Raw genomic sequence first — 17954 nt, 5'->3', positions numbered from 1 at the left:
ATCCCCAAACTTCAGGGACTAATTAATTATTGTTATTAGCCACTAAGAAAGTGTAATTATCCCTGTCAATTCTTCTATGAAAAATGAAGGATGAAAAGGAGAGGATGGTAGAACGGACAAGGGCTAGATCCTTCGTTGAAACTCTTTGCAGATCCCATCACCTTCAAACAAACGGGGGCATCAAGAAAAGAAGTTTGAAATAAGGGCAGGGGGAAAGCACAACAAAGCACAAAGCAGCTTGCAGGAGGAATGCCAGACTAGAACATTTCTGCTGAAAGTTTCTCCAGTGTGTAGCGTGCCCCCCTGTGGCATTGCTTTGCTTAACAAAAGCATGATGTGGGAGGAATAAAAATGAAAATATTTGAGATAGTTGTAGCACTCTAAGAAGTAAAAAAAAGACAGTAAGACAACTCATTTCAGTTGCATTAGCTTCATATTATCAGCATCAAAATCAAATTTCTGGTCTTATTTTAGTGAATTTTAGCTGGAAGTAGAGCAAATTCAGCAGTTTTTCTCACTTCTCCTTATAGTTTGTATATCAGTAAAAGTAGCCAATGTAATGGGGGTTAAGAAGCTGCCAGTTCTTGACTTGTAATAGAGATTGTTGCCTGAACTATGGAAGACATGTATGAAGGTCAGTGCCAGTCAAAGTGGAGACTCACCACTGTACAGGCACTGTTGTAAGTGCAGGTTTTCCCATCTCCAGAATATCCATCCAAACAGTTACATACTGCCTGTCAGAATAAGGAAATAATCCAGGTTAAAATATAGAGAAGAATAGCATTTTATTCCCTGATCCATGTAAGTTCTTGTGTTCACATTCTTTTGTTTGATTTCTCTAAGGGGTCAAGTCTCTGTGGTTCTGTTTTCAGTTTTTCTCCTTACTCTGAATGATTAAATTATACCTGACCTACTAGTTATGTATTTGTGCAGTCCTTCTAGTTCAGCATATCATATTTCTCTATTCATCATTTGTTTGGATAAATATGATCCTAGGCTTAGTTCTTGACACTTCCAGTCAGAAAAGATCTCTGATCCCTGGAAGCAAACAAGCTGTCAGCATGAAAGAAACAAGGAAGCACTGTCAATCAGAAGCAAGAACATCAGGCCAAATGAACAAGTGCCCTAACTCAGTTGACAGCAGCTGCATTGAATTATACTGTCAGACTGTAGCCTGTGATTTGCCACTACTTTATATTTTATTTATTTGTACATCAAGTTTGAAGACCATCTATCTCACTCACAATTAATACAAGATGGGAATACTGTTTTACCTTGTTGGGTCCAATATGAGTGCACTCTGCATTTTTATCACATCCTCCATTCTTCTCCAGGCAGGGGTTAATTTCTTTAAGAAATAAAAAAAGGAGGACATCCCATTTAATATTTTAACTTTCATGAAACTTAGATGAAATGAGGGATAATTTATTGTAATTATTTTTGCTTTTTTACTTATCATAGCTCCTTAAGAAAATCCTTCCTAGTTTGGGAATGACTGTAGTATTTGTAATACAGATGCTACATACTTTTCTGAGGTTTATTCTGATGTGTAAACTTTTCATATCCATAAGCTTTTCACACACATGGGGGCACTTTAGTACAATTGAGGCACTATATAAATAGTGAAATGGTTCGACCTGTAACATTTGTGCTTTCCAAATGCTCAAATAATCTCTTAAACCAGATGAACACAGTGCAACAATATTAGCAATGGATAATGTTCTCTCTGAGAGCCAGTTTGGCGTAGTGGTTAAGGCATCAGGCTAGAAACCAGGAGATAGTGAATTCTAGTCCTACCTTTGGCAGGAAGCCAACTAGGTGACTGGGCCAGTCACTCTCTCCTTAGGAAGAAGGAAATGGCAAATCACTTCTGAAAAACTTGCCAAGAAAATTGCAGGGATGTGTCCAGGAAGTTACCAGGAGTCAATGGTGACTTAAAGGCATAACATCTCCCTGCCCCAAAAAAACCTCAAATGCCTTTCCTCAGAAAATTAGTCATCCCCACAGCAGCTTTTCCTAAATTAGTGCTTTAACTCTTAAATCTGGCTTGACATTCTGAAGGCTACCATCCTAATACCTCTAAGGGATAAGGGGTTGGGAAAGTTGCTCCAATGTATTGTCAGCTTAATAGCTGGTTGATAAATACCATATCTGTAAGTGCTTATGTATCTGTTTCTATATAAGTAAACATATTCAATAAATTGATTGCATAACACATTACTGATAAAAAGTGAATGACAATTCATATGTGTCCTGAACCTTTAACTTATAAGTTTCAACTTCAGTTAACAAAAACTAAAATGAGATGCTTAATTACAGAGGATCTTCAAATTGTAATTAAGTGGGAAGGGAGGGAGGGAGGGAGAGAGAAAGGGGCATTGTCATATTAACAAGATGGAGTAATTTCAAGTCTTGGAAAACTGCAAAATATGGTAGATATAGAACAAGAACTTACCAAAGCAGGCAATTCCATCACCAGAGTAACCTGTTCTGCAAACACACACTCGCTTTCCTGGAGTGGTACGTCTACATTCTGCTTTGGCAGAGCAACCTCCATTGTTGTTCTCACATGCATTAATAGCTGGAAGAGCATGCAGAATCGAAGTTATGTTGTAATGTTTTCACCATTTAAATTCCTTTAGTTTCAAAGCAAATTCAGATAGGTCAAATTTAAATTTAATTTTACAGAACAATGCCTGCATTGCAAGCACATGGTACCTCTGTTATATAAATGTGAACATAAATTTGTTTTATCCCTTATGTGTATATGTAAAATAAATATTACTGCAGACTGGCTGGCCATGTCTTTACCAATCACAATATCCCAGAAATTGTGGTGTGTCATCTTTATAGGAAAACTAATTGACAGATCTCAAAGGACAAATGTATTGAGTGGTGTGAGAGGGGATCCCTCTGGATGGTAAGGAATTTGCTATAAACTGTCTAGATGAAGAAATAAGATATTTCTCTTTTTCCCTTAATATCTACTATCTCGTATTTAAGTCTGAACATGATAAATTAGCTACAGGCAAGGGTTACTCTCTCATGAAATATAATATAGGATCAGCTACTCTGTAAAGGTGCCTATTATTTCCTCTGCTGGTGCTCCACTTGCATATTTGAAAAAGCACAGACATTACAGAAAGAAACCATCCCAAGACTGCAACCCCTCAATTTATATCTAGCAAGAGACCTCCATGAGCTTTGTATAGCATTATTAGAACTTTTTAGTCTAAACTCCATTATGGTTCCACACTCTTCAACTCTTCAGCATGTGGAAATAACTTGCTGGCCCAGGTTAATCTTGAAAAAACTATATGAAAGTTCAACTTGATCAATATCTGGCTGAAATACTGTCTTGAAATCCTAGGCTAAATACAATGTTGCTAAGGTAACATAATCAAAACCTGACTTATCTCAAGAGAATGTCTTTCTATTTTTTTTCTTGTTTGGTGAAAGAGAAATTGAGAGAAATACAAGAATCACAAAATAATTCAAGATTACTGAACAAGGTATTTGTTTTTAGGGATCTGTCCAAGGTCCTGAAATGTCTGACACTAACCATGTATAATCAGGTTTAGATTTTAAAAATTGCCTGATTCCTACCTGCCCTCTTCTTTGGATAATATTGGGACCTCTAATTTATTTACAATTAATTGCCAGAGAGTAAACATCCTCCAATATCTACTAGCTATCAAAGATTTCTTTGCCTGAATGTTAGTAAATCTATATTTTTCAAAGCTTATTTTTAAAAGAAATACATTAGAAATTAATTTTTAATTAATATTTTAATGTAACTCACTATAATATATTAACTCCACCTCTTGCTAGATCAGATTTTTTGTGAATGTCAAAAATTGCATGAACTCTTCAACAGAATAAATCCCACTTACCTGAACAATATGTACCATTCCCTTTAAACCCAGCTGCACACTTGCAATATGATGGACCAATCGGATTAAGAAAGCAGCTAAAATAGAAAATCAAGTCAGATTATAATTTGCAATTGATAAAAAACAAATGGCATGCTTGGAAAACCTAAGATAGTTGGCACCAGATAAAGTCACTTTATCTAAGCTAAAAATTTATTGATAAATGTAATAAGGATGTTTTTACTTGATATAATAAGAACTGTATTAGCTTAAATATGAGATAGGAGATATTAAGGGAAAAAGAGAGGAAATATTTGATGTTGTAACTTGAGATTTGTACTAAAGATTTTTGTATGTTAGTGAATTATTGATTAACTCAGCCACCACTTGCTTTTTAAATACCTAAATGTAAAATTAGAAAACTAATAAAATATTATAAAAAAAGTCACTTCATTGACCAGGGTCATAATAAAAGTCTACTACATATTAAGTAGATGATGTGTGTATTTAATTAAACATTAACTTCACAAATGAAAAATAGAAAATGTTTTCTCTATTAAAAACAGTTCTCTGCCACACTGAACATATTCAGTTTGCAGCCTGAGCAGCCTGTGGCTATTTGTCTAATTTCTAAAGTCATTTGTAAGTGTCAGTCTCTTGCACTAGTTTGGGAGAAAGAGAAGGCACAGAGTGGTGGGCAAGTCAAGGGCAAGTAGAAAAGTAAAAATAAATAAATAAAATAACATGACCTATTTAATAACTTGCAATTGCAAGATCAAGTTTTCTTAGCAAGGTTTTTCAGAAATGATTGCCATCTCTTCTGGAGCTGAGAGAGAGGAACTGCCCCAAGATGATCTAGCTGGCTTTGTGTCTAAGGCAGGAGTAGAACTCGCAGTCTGCCAGTTTCTAGCCTGAAGCATTAACAAATACACCAAACTGGCTCTAATTGCAAATCATTTCAAATTAAATTTTACAGTTAGAGAAAATATTACGGTTAGGGTCAGGATCAAGTAAAGTATGGCTTCATTAGCTAGTTTGATGCAATACATACTTGGCACTAGTATGGCAGGTATTGTTGCACTTATCATCTCTGATTTCTGGGAAAGAGAAAAATGTTTTTGTTAGTCAACATTCTACAATCTAAGACTGATAACCTCTTCTTTCTCCCTTTTACTTTAATGAGCTGAAATCTCTATGTAGAGCTCACCTATATGCACAGATTTTCTTGGACTATATCACATTAGAATTGAAATGTGTTAAAATGTTTCTTCATTCCTGCATTTACACTGCTATTCTGGTTCAAGTACCACCTTTTTGCTGTTAGAACTAAGTTCACTGTGTCTAGAATTTACTAATAAAAACAGCACCTTTCTCCATGTATATGTTCATTTTCTAAGCAAAATCTAAAAGCAAAACCCAGGAGATAGATACAGCATAGGAGACACAGGAGAACAAAGAAACAAATTCATGTTGTTTCTTTTGAACCCTCCCCACAAATTTTCCTCTTTACATGGCAGAACTAAGAATGGGCTTCTCAACCTAGCTTTCTGCTTCAAATGCCTTATTATTGTAAATTTAAGTTGCTAGATCAGCCACTTTCTGTTGATGAAAGTGTGGGAAGTCAGCTCCTCAGAGAAGGAAATATTAAAAGGGCAGAAAAATATATTTCCTTTAAGGATCTTAAAGAGACAGAAAAGCATGCCCATGTCTCCCTCCCTCAAGCAGAAGCCAGCCCTATACAAATGCAGATGTAAACCATCAAAAAAGCCCCAGCTAGGAGATCAAGAAGACAAAGACACCTAAAATCTGCATACCCCATCCAAACTCTAGGAGTCATTAGCCCCATCACCAGGGAAGCAGATATGATAGGACTAACCCATCACCATAAAGAATACCAGAGAGGCACACCTAAACTCAGGTCAGAATACGTGACACAGGAAATAGCCTCAAAGTTCATGCCACAGGAACAGAAAACTATTCCAAACAAAAGGCTAGAGAGGGTATAAAAACCTACTACCCATGTGCTCAGCTCTTCTTTTCTCTGGTCTTTCCTGCAAGAACCATCTTTCTGGCTCTTCAATAAACTGCAACCTTCTTTCCAAAGCAGTTGCCATGTTGTTTATTTATCCCCGGCTTGGATGAATCAGGATGAAGACTTTAATCGATCAAAAGGCAAGAGGGCTATTTTGTTCTTCAGCAACAAAACATGTGTGGTTGTACAAAGAATGAAGTCTCTTTGAAAGAGAGGCTTGGCCAGAGCTGCTGAAGACACCATTACCGTATATGCCGCCGTATTAGGCGACCTGGCGTATAAGACGACCCCCGTCTTTATAGCCGGGCCGCATTCCTAGAACGTCGTCTTATACGCCGGAAACTACCAGTATTTCCAGCGTATAAGACGACTCGGCGTATAAGACGACCCCTGTCTTTGGCGCCGATTTCAGTGCTCGCGGAAGTCGTCTTATACGCTGGCATTTATGGTACTACTTTTAACTCTGAAATAGGATGCAGAAATTCACTTACCGCTGTCACATTTGACACCTCTCCAGCCAACATCACATTCACAGGTCCCATCTCCTTTAATACCACTGTTGCATCTTCCATAGGTACAGGCACATTCTAAAAACAAAGGGGTGATTTTAAATCTGAATAGCTCATAAAACAGTAGTAACAATTAGCATACCCTCAGCTCTTCCTTAATCTCTTGTAGCTTTTTGTGATTCAATTTATTGAAACATTTTAACGTGATAATTTATGCATGTTTTGCAGGTGCATCAGTTATAGTACTTTGTCTACATTTACTAAAAAATGCCTAAGCTATAATATTACAAGTATAGCACATATAATGTAGTGTGAACAATGGTGCTGTTTCTTTCTTTTCAAAGCCTGAAGTGAATTCTGAAGAATTATAGCTGGTTGCCTTATGGAAATCACTGAGATCCAGTAAGCTATTTTACATGCAGTTGATCAACATCTAATACAAATGGCAGAGTGGATTCTCATACTTATTGAATGATTGTTAATTCATTTGTTAAATGACCCTTCCATGTGTACAACAGCACACTATATCTATTTACCAAAAGAAAAAACAAAGAGTTCAGTGACCTGGCTTCTAAGTGTATAGCTTGATTTGCTGACAAATCAAACAATATACACAATTGGGAAGCATACAGGCAATGAACAATATCATTATTCAGAAATACGTATCTCGATGAAAAATGCAATAGTAAAATGTAAAAGCATTAGAAGATAAAATTAAGTAACAAGTTGATAAAATGTTTGATTATTCATTGATAGCATTTCAGTCACTTGGTTGCATATGGATCTTATTAAATTGCACTCCAAGGAAATCCCTCTGAAATTCATTGTGGTTCACGAGAAACAAAAGTGAAAGGACTGGACAGCATAATTTGTTATATACGTGGCTATAACTGTTATTGCAATTACTTGGAAACTTAGCAAAGTAAATGATCCTGAAGCCAGGAGTACCTTGATCACAGTTGGTGCCATATTTGCCTCCAGAACATTGCTCACAGGCCACTCCATCGAATCCTGCTTCACATGCACAAGACCCAGTGCCATTGATGCCATCCAAGCAAAATCCATTGCCAAAACACGTATTTCCAGATAACCCTGGGCAAGGCTCACACTGTGGGCCATAAAAGCCTGCACAACATTCTCTGGTCTAAAAAGAAGTAAAGACTTTAGACTTACTGCAGTTGGAATCCTTGGGGGGAAAAAAAGAAAACTGGAGAGTAAGGATGGAATTCTTGAGCTGGTTGTCAACAGCACATAGATAACTTTTGGGACATAACTTTATTATTATAATACATAATAATCCACCACATTTTTCATCCAATGTGTTGCATCATTGTTTAGGCTTTTTTTCTTAAATAACCAAGAATGACTGTAGTTATACAATATATGTTGCAAACCATGAGGTGGGCAGCATATAAATTTAATAAATAAGCATGTTAAGTCAGTGTTGCTCAGTGCTAAGTAATTCTTTGGAGCAGTTTCCCAAAATTTACCTGTGCATAAAACAGTATTAATTTTTTAACTATTCCTTATAGCCAGAGGCTGAACTTTTTATTATTATGGTTCACTGCATAGTTATCCAGAGGTTCAGACTGAATTTGGCATTTTTATCAACCTATCAAATCAAGGACTTGAGATAGGCAGATATTTGATGTGTTGAAGGTATCATCACAGGATGTAAGCTACTCTATTATTATCTTGCCTCTAAGGGTCACATGGGGCAGGGGCTGTAACATTTAGGGGAAAATGTATGGTTTTGTTTTGTTTTAAAAAAACCAGAAAATAATTAAAGAATTAAATCAAAATATCTGTTTTTCAACTTTTTTTGTAAGCTGCCAAGAGTCACTGACAGTGAGTGGGCACCCATAAAATTCAAATTCAAATTCAAACTCAAACTCTTATATATATTATCATATATATATAAATAACCTCCCTGCTCCTGAAAAGAAAAATTGTGACACTAGAACTTGCCATGTTGCCACTGAATTATTACGATGGGTATGTAGAGGCTCGGTGCCCTTCAACTTTTGGATTAAGTATCACAGGCCCAGAGCAATGTATAAATCTAACCCTCTTTTACATGGTAACAATAGTATACTTACAATTATACTTTTAGCACATTTTGACTGGCACCCAACATACATTTTTCTCTGATAGACAAAATAGCAGATCCCCTTCTTGCCTGGCTGTATGAAAGAATAACCATTTTTAGTGAAAAAGATTTAATAAGAACATATGTGAAACACTGCAAAAAACTATTCTAAATTTGATGTAGTATTTTACATATACTTCAAATAATGTAATATTTTACAAATAAAACAACTCTACTGGCTTTCAATTGAACTCAAAACTGAAGCCCAGACCTGCTGTGATTAAATTTCGTAAATCAATTATTCATGAAAATATTTACAGTTTTCTTTACAAGTAAGTTCTTTAGAATTTTAAGCAACACAAAACGCTATTTTTTCCTGACCAGCCACTTCAGATAATCCAAAATAATAACAGCTGAATCAGGCTTTCTTGGGCTACTTCTTTCTCCTCCTCTTATTTTCTCCACAGTAACAACCATAAGATGAGTTAGGCTGAGACAGAGTGACTAGTCGAAGGTCATCAGCTGTCTTTTATGCCTAAAATGGGACTAAAACTCACATTCTCCTGGTTTCTAGGCTAGTACTTTAACCACTGCACCAAACTAACACTTGGATGTTATTCCCTATTTTTTAGCAATTTCATTCTCAAATACTTACAATTACTGTACTTCCACTAGGGCAGAAAGATATTTGTGAGCAGGGTACACACTTTCCCTTAAAAAGAAAAGACACATTTGCCAAACAGTAGACTCAGAAAGCATTTCTGCATCGCCAGATAAGCATAAGAGATCTTGCATGTTCAGAGCAGCTTTGATTATTTCCTTGCTTAGTTTGCTTTCCTTATCTTTGATACAATTTCTTTCTTTCTTTTGTATCTCTTATTTTGGCATCTGCCTCTTGTTGTCAACCAACATAAAATTAGTGGAGGAAAGATGATACTTCACAAGGAAAGACTGTGATATTGACCCAAGCATTTCATTTCAATCTTGATCCATAATAGATTGTTGTGAGGCTGTACAAGAGGGAACGATAAATGATGTCCTAAGCATCCTACAAAATGAATGGTGTGAGATGGAAAATCTGGGAGCACTGACATGCAAATAGATAGACTTCAGATTGCTATGGTATTTCAAACACCAGGGTAGGTACAACTTTACATCAAAAATGGCCTTCTAGATCAAAATAAAAGAATAACAGAGTTGTAAGGGACCTTGGAGGTCTTCCAGTCCAACCCCCTGTTCAAGCAGGAAAACCTATACCATTTCAGACAAATATTCAATCTCTTCTTAAAACCATGTTGTAGCACCCACAACTTCTGGAGGCAAATCATTAATTGTTCTAACTGTCAGGAAATTTCTCCTTAGTTCTAGGTTGGTTCTCTCCTTGATAAGTTTCCATCCATTGCTTCTTATCCTGCCTTCAGATGCTTTGGAGAATAGATTGACTCCCTCTTCTCCAGAAGACAGGCTTAGGATACAGGAGGATTTGGACAGACTTGAACACTGGGTACTATGTAACAAAATGAAATTCAATGGTGAAAAAAGTAAGGTTCTACATTTAGGCAAGAAAAACCAAATGTACAGGTATAATATAGGGGGTACCTTGCTCAATAGTAGTAACTGTAAGAGGGACCTCAGAGTCCTAGTGGACAATCACCTAAATATGAGCCAGCAGTGTGCTGCAGCTGCCAAAAAGGCCAACACAGTGCTAGGCTGCATTAACAGAGGGATAGAATCAAGATCACGTGAAGTGTTAATACCACTTTACAATGCCTTGGTAAGGCCACATTTGGAATACTGCAACCAGTTTTGGTCACCACGATGTAAAAAAGATGTTGATACTCTAGAAAGAGTACAGAGAAGAGCAACAAAGATGATTAGGGGACTGGAGACTAAAACACATAAGGAACGGTTGCTGGAATTGGGTATGTCTAGTTTAACGAAGAGAAGGACAAGGGGGGACATGATAGCAGTGTTCCAATATCTCAGGGGCTGCCACAAAGAAGAGGGAGTCAACCTATTTTCCAAAGGGTCTGAAGGCAGGACAAGAAGCAACGGGTGGAAACTAACCAAAGAGAGAAGCAATCTAGAACTAAGGAGAAACTTCCTGACAGTTAGAACAATTAACCAGTGGAACAACCTGCCTCCAGAAGCGGTGAATGCTCCAACACTGGAAGTTTTAAAGAAGAAACTGGACAGCCATTTGTCCGAAATGGTATAGGGTTTCCTGCCTGAGCAGGGGGTTGGACTAGATGACCTCCATGGTCCCTTCCAACTTTATCATTATTATTATTATTATGGATCATCGCACAGTCAGCCAGATGTTCAGACTGGATTTGGCATTTGTCTATCTATCAAGGACCTGGGATAGGCAGATGTGGATGTTTGATGGTATTAGAGATATCATCGCAAGATGGAAGCAGTTCCTAGTAAGGCCGCCTTTTGCAATTGACTAATGGCAAATTTGTCAATGCCAATGGTGTTCAAGTGGTGCTCCAGTTGTTTTGGGATTGCACCCAAGGCGCCTATTACTATTGGTACTACCCTTGCTTGCTTTCACCACAGTCTTTCTATTTATATTTGTAGGTCTTTGTAGTTAGTTATCTTCTCCAGTTCTTTCTCGTCTATTCTGCTGTCTCCAGGCACTGCCACATCTACTAACCAGACTTTTTTGTCTTTCTTATCGACAATTGTTAAGTCCGGGGTGTTATGTTGCAGGTGCTTGTCATTATTATTATTATTATTATTATTATTATTATTATTATTCTTTATGGCAGCATCTTAGATATTGGAACACTGCTATCATGTCACCCCTCGTCCTTCTTTTCATTAAACTAGACATACCCAATTCCAGCAACTGTTCCTTATATGTTTTAGCCTTCAGTCCCCTAATCATCTTTGTTATTCTTCTCTGCACTCTTTCTAGTGTCTCAACATCTGTTTTATATTGTGGCGACTAAAATTGGATGCAAAATTTCAAGTATGGGCTAAAGCCTGGACAGTTGTTGAGAGCATGAAAGGTGTAAAGGCTCAGACTTAGAAGTTAGGGAGAGGCAGGAACAAAAGACAGATGGGAAGGTAGATAAGAGTTGAATTGGTCAAATAATTAATTATCAGATTGCAGCATAACTCTCTCTCCCTAGGCCAGGGGTCTGCAACCTTGACAACTTTAAGACTTGTGAACTTCAGTTCCCAGAATTCTTCAGCCAGCTATGCTATGCTGGCTAAGGAATTCTGGGAGGTGAAGTCCACAAGTCTTAAAGTTGTCAAGGTTGCAGACCCCTGCCCTAGGCTACCTGGTGTGTTCCAACACACTGAGATGATACCAAAGTGAGAAATGGTGTTTTAATATTAGGCAGATTATATATTAAAAATTCCCTTCTCATTCCTGTGGGTGATATGTTTCCTCCTCAATCTCAAGTCCTTTACCAGAGGCCCGGGAGTTTGAAGGTTCTGTAGAGTATTCTTAACTGTTCCTTCCACTGCAGTCTTCTGGACAGAAAACTCTGATGTTTTTCCTGTGATTTATTGGAGCCATTTCCATTGATGTTAATTAACCACTGGTTAACCCACAACTAACCAGTATAATGGCTTGCCTTCAGAAGTTGTGGTTGCTCCATCAATGGAGACTTTTAAGAAAAGACTGGACAGCCACTTGTGTAGAATGGTATAGGGTCTGCTGCTTGAGTAGGGGGTTGGACTAGAGGTGATCCAAGGTCCCTTCCAACTATGTTATTCTGTTATTTTTAGGTTAGGAGTCACAGCCCCAAATGCTCCTACCATCCACATATATATGTTTCTATTACAGAAACTAGATAAAGCCAGATTAGTAGTAAGTTCTGTGTTGTTTGTGTTAGACAGCTGTGTTATTATAATGCTAATTGCAACATATGTCATTAATATTTAGTACAAGCCAAAAATCATTATGCTTTAAGTGTATATTGATTAGTATTTTTTCAGTGCATGCTAATTAAAAATGCAATGCATGTTCAGAAGGACACAACTTACATTTATAACCACAGTATCATTAATATCACATCTGTTCTTTACAATTTCCATGACTCTTCCCAGTCCATGAATTATTCCTTTATCTGTTGCAACATTTGGGTAATTTATAGGTGCCTCATTTATGTAGAGCTGTGCACAAAATGTTAATATATGTGAGAGATATTACTTATAAAAATATAGCTTGCATAACATTTACTCCCACTCCCATTTTATTCAGCCAGTATGTGTAATAAAGGTCATTGCATTATAAAACCTTGATCTGATAGTCTGCAATTGCAAAATTTACATCTTATTCAAACCACTGTACATCTGTAAGAACAGATTTTGTTTATTTCTTATCTTACGACTAAACTGCATATAGTTTAATTGCATATGATTAAATCATGAAAATAAAACTATTGCGTATCACTGTGGATCACTCTGGTTCTTTGTATAAGGAAGATCAGATTGATGCAATGCAAGACTCACCCTTTTTCTAAGTATATTGCAAAGGTGACGACTGTCCCCACAGGAGCAAAGCATGTGTGTAAGTATCACAATATTTTTTTCATCATGAAAGCAGTAAGATCTTATGGATGCTGCTGTCTCTGTTAAAAATCTAATCTTTGGAGTAAATCTCCCAAAGTGATGACTAATAATTATGCTGGGTAGAATGATGGGCTTATATGCCATCATGTCTAGAAAGCATGAGATATGGAAAGTCTGATTAAGACCATTTGGGGAAAAATGACCATCTCACTACAAAAAATACAGCCTTGGAAGAAGCAGTAAAGAAACATTAAAGAGATAACTCCCAGTTAAAGCCAAAGATTAATGTTGATTCATGTGTTCTCAATCCTACTTTCTAAGATCTTTCTCAAACCCAGCACTTAATGCACAAATTTAATGTTTACATGTGATGAGTGGCCTCATTAACTGAGAAGTGCAAATACATTTATATTAATACATTCTCTTGAGGAGCCTGACTTAAAAACTGCCTGACTTAAAAACCTCCTTACTGAAACCAATGGGAATTTTCTGACACAGTCAATTAAGCCAATGTAAATCTTTTCTAAGAGCAGGTGTTTAGATAAATAAATTACAGCAAATGACATGATAATGAACACTGGTTTCACCTGAGCATCATGAATGAAGAATCCTACTCTGAAGGACAACCCAAGCATGGTTGTCTTGAACATCCCAATATGCAGGTCATTTTTCAAGAGCTTCTCTCCCAAGATAATATGATAGCGGATCTGATCTTCATTCTGTGGTTTCAAAGAATAGCGATTGTTGAATACTTAACAGGGTGTCAAATTTCCAATTTTTCTAATAAAAAGATGGTTATCAACATCATTCAACAGCCAGAAGATGTTATTACTAATTACCTTTTAACTAGATGTAAGGATTTTAATTTAGAGAGCAAGCTTATGGCATCATGACAGAGAGATCATAATTTACAATATGACCACACTTTCTGGATCATCTGCTAAATAAGATTTGTATTTTTTTAAAATTACAAACCCCTATTTAATTCAAAAACTGCAATGAAAAAAGCATCCAGGTCATAGGTTATATTAATTATATCTCTAACAGAAACCTTCTGAAGAAAACATTCAGAATTTACATAGGTACAAAATATTTTTATTCAGTTTTTGCTTCCCACTACATTTGTCAAAGAGACAAGAATAGAGGAAAAACCACTTTTGCCCTTTTATCAGAAAAACCATAGAAGGGAAAAGATTAAAAGATTTTTTTCTCATCTGTATGATTTTTTCTCTAAAAGGCCGACTCCACATTTCTTTTGGATTTAAATAAAAACATGACTTGCATTTGATTCTAAGGCCTCCTGAGTTCTGTTGTCATTTTTATTCAGATACACTGAGTTTGAGAGTAATGGGTCCACAATGGTATAATCAAATGGTCATCTATTTTATATATATCTGGGTCACATAAAAAAACCAGATGGAGTTTTGACAGCATTGTTCTGGCCACAATCTTGACCTTTTTTTAAAACCATACACTGTGGATGCCCCTAATGTATTAATTTACTATCTGCTTATCCTTATTTTATAAAAGCAAAGAGGAACCATCATGAGTTAGCTTTAGAAGAATAAGTGATTTGGTTAATAATCACAAACTCATTTATCACTTTGCTGCACTGCTCCTTCTGTTTTATAGAATGGTGACAAATTTCTCTGTTCAGTCACCATCTATTCTGGATGTTGAATACTCCCTTTAATTCTATTTATCTATCTTATCATCCTCTTATGATTTATTCATGAATCTATTCATTTGGGTTCATTCTGATGCAGAATTTTGGCAATCCAGAAATACAAAAGAACAAAGTGATCTACCCCTTCTTGCAAATTGATAGCAACTTGGTTGTTGGCTGCAGAAATGTCTTGGGTGCCTTATCATGCTAATTTTATTTGGGCCCAATATCAAAGAGTCAAGGACAAATTAGAGGTCATTACAGTCATCCTTGACTTAGGACCACAATTGAGCCCAAAATTTCTGTTGCTAAATAAGACAGTTGTTAAGTGAATTTTGCCTCATTTTATGACATTTCATGCCAGAGTTGTTAAGTGATTCACTGCAACATCATGAATATGAACCAATTGCCAAGCGTCCAAATTTTGATCATGTGACCATGGGGATACTGCAACAGTTGTAAGTGTGAAAAACAGTCATTAACCCCCCCCCCCTTTTAAGTGCTGTTGTAACTCTGAACAGTCATTAAATGAAGTCACTAAGTTGAGGACTACCTGTATGGACTTATGCTCCAAAGCAAAGACATAGTCAGTTATTCAGCCAGAATAGGCAGAGTTAATGCATCTCACTCAGACACTGCTTATTTAGAACTGCAGAGAACATGCTATCCTTATGCCAGAATGCTCACCAACACCCTTACAATGTATAAGCAATGGTTATTACTATTCCAGTTCTGCTCTGAACAATTGGATCATTAACAAACAAACCTCAGTTAAAAATATTTTCTTAAGAAAAGGCTTGGGAGTTAATACATACTAGAGATGGTGACTGTTTATCCTTCAGATAACTTTCAATGGCGTTATTACTTGGAGCAAAAACCGAGTATACAGGAGCCGCTTCTATTTCATTTGCCAGGTTGTAGTGCTGTTATGCAAAAACAAATGCAAAATTACGAAATACGTTTGTTTGATTATACGTGGAAATTTTAATAAGAACATGAGTATTTACAATAATATAATTCCTGAAAATGGAATAGTCCGGCATCTGTTCTAAGCGAGGAAGCAGTTTTGGCAAAGTGCCACTCACTCCTCTGAGAGGTGCCAGAACCTGCAAACACAAAAAATACAAGGTCAGATTCAGGCAATTCATTTTGCTGCAGTAAGATTCAGCCTATCTAATACTATAGGAAAATAAATAATGATCGGTATATATCTGTAATTCAAGAGACAAAAAAAAATATTCTGAATTTAGCTGCTAAAAATTGTCCCTTGATCTCCAGACAAAGAATGACAAAGATTCACTTCATACCAAAACAAAAGTTTTGCCAAATGCCAAATTCCTAACAAAATGGGCAACAGTAGGCATGACTCTCGGTCAAAGAATATCATGATTTTAACACTGTATTTTACATGATTTACTAAAAGGAAATTTTGCTAGTGGAAGGGGGGAAAAATCAAATTTCACAATCAGGAAGTACTATTTTAGGAGTAAAAATGTTACCAAACATTATAGTGAATAAACTTTCAAAATCTACAGAATGTTCTCCAAATTGGACAGACAAAATAACTTGGGAGTATTTAATATATATATATATATATTGAAAATACCTTATCTATTATATGAATAATTCCATTTGTGGCTGCAATATCACCAGATATTATGTTAGCTCCACCAATTAAAAAATTCTGGAAAAGAGAGGACAAAAGTAGCTTATTTAAGATGCATAACATTTGCTGGATTTCTAGTAAAAAATGACTAAGTAAGAAACTATGTTCTTCCAAGGGTACTCTAGCCAAGACTTTTGTTAGTAAATTTTGCCTAACATTTGCAGTTCCTTGTGTCCGAAATGTGTTTTTTTCCAAAAAGTAACTGATTTTTTTTCTTGAAGAAGCTTCTTGGATGAGAAGCAAAGTGTTTTCAAAGGAAAAAAAAAACCCAAGAAAGTCCAATTGCCTTTTGGAAAAAGCATCTTTGGGACAACCATGACATGGATGATTGAGAATCTCTATAGACATTTAGCCGTATAATCCAAATGTTCTCTTCTATTTGCAACTTTCCATTTCGAATCATGTCCCTTTAGGAAGATAAATGGGGTACATTGGTAAAAATTCTGCAAATTTTGCTGCCATTTAATGGTCATGATTTTTGCATCCAGGATCTGGCAACCCAGATTCTGTAATATATTAACATTAACCCTAGCTCTATGGAATGAAACCACTCTTCACCCTTTCTCATCTGAGATTATGAGATTACAAGATTGGGCCCATTGGTAACATATACCTTGAGTTGTTCAATGTAACACTCATCTGTAGCTTTTAACAGAAGGAAAAGGTTCAAAAATAATTATTATATTATATTATATTATATATACTATTCCAGACAATTATTTTCAAACCAGTTTCAGCTCTGTCATACCATGGTCCGAATGTCACATTTCAGGGTGCAAAAGATTTCTCATTTTGGCTCTTTGGAGAAACATGTTTAAATTCAAGATAACACAAGTTCGGCATATCTTTTATAAGTGCATATGAGAGGAACAGCCTAAAGTGATGGGTTGTAACATAATGGCCAACGTACCCCATTTCTTTTTGTCAATGTTAGGAAGTTGTCCTGCAAAGTTATTGCAAATCCATTAGATTGTGACAGGGTTTGGAGATCTTCAACTTTGTATGTTCCATTTAATATGTGATGCCTAATGGGAGAAAGCATATTTAAATGATGTCAATTATTGATTTCCTTATAGAGAGTTGCATCTTTCTAAATCCAAAACTATTAGTGTAGTGCCAATTCACAGCTTACAGCAGCACTAATCAAACCATAATCATCTCCAGCATATAGTAGCTGCAAATGGTAAAGTCTTTTCTGTAAATGGGCCCCTCTACTATGTAGTTACTTGCCATAAATGATTTCACAATCATATGGAAGGTAAGCGGTTGAATCCACTATTATATTTTCAAACAAATATTCACATATTTTCTATGCAATGCCAGTTCTTTTTTTATTTCATCTTTGTGACCATATTTTGTTGTTTTCATTTTGTTTCATTTAGTTTTGTTTTTTCAGTTGTTTTGTTATTTATATCCTGCCATAAGTTTCTTTCATTATCAATATTGAATTCTTATGTCACACTGAATTTATATCTTGATTTGTTTCCCTCTGAGACCTCAAGGCAACATGTATGGGGAAGTCTTTTCTCTTGAATCCCCACAAAAACAATCCTGTGAGGGAGCTTTGGGTGACATCCAGAAGGATCT

General features: G+C 36.1%; 1 protein-coding gene across 1 annotated transcript in view; it reads right to left on the bottom strand.

The window, feature by feature from the left end:
* Window positions 1-17954, bottom strand: part of STAB2 (stabilin 2) — a 99982-nt gene that overhangs the window by 31622 nt on the left and 50406 nt on the right. Inside the window, exons 31-45 of the mRNA XM_039338192.1 lie at window positions 17278-17392; window positions 16308-16385; window positions 15709-15807; window positions 15517-15624; window positions 13623-13754; window positions 12508-12636; window positions 9158-9214; window positions 8513-8596; window positions 7362-7557; window positions 6396-6491; window positions 4924-4969; window positions 3894-3970; window positions 2456-2581; window positions 1275-1348; window positions 663-734 (exon numbers count right to left, since the gene is read on the bottom strand). Of these exons, the coding sequence (XP_039194126.1) occupies window positions 663-734; window positions 1275-1348; window positions 2456-2581; window positions 3894-3970; window positions 4924-4969; window positions 6396-6491; window positions 7362-7557; window positions 8513-8596; window positions 9158-9214; window positions 12508-12636; window positions 13623-13754; window positions 15517-15624; window positions 15709-15807; window positions 16308-16385; window positions 17278-17392 (1489 nt within the window). The remainder of the gene's footprint in view (window positions 1-662; window positions 735-1274; window positions 1349-2455; window positions 2582-3893; window positions 3971-4923; window positions 4970-6395; window positions 6492-7361; window positions 7558-8512; window positions 8597-9157; window positions 9215-12507; window positions 12637-13622; window positions 13755-15516; window positions 15625-15708; window positions 15808-16307; window positions 16386-17277; window positions 17393-17954) is intronic.

Source organism: Crotalus tigris, unplaced genomic scaffold, assembly GCF_016545835.1.
Source record: "Crotalus tigris isolate CLP2741 ecotype Arizona unplaced genomic scaffold, ASM1654583v1 scf7180000017694.5664430, whole genome shotgun sequence".
Lineage (NCBI taxonomy): Eukaryota > Metazoa > Chordata > Lepidosauria > Squamata > Viperidae > Crotalus > Crotalus tigris.
The sequence above is the reverse complement of the archived record's forward strand: the minus strand, read 5'-3'. Positions and strand labels throughout refer to the sequence as shown.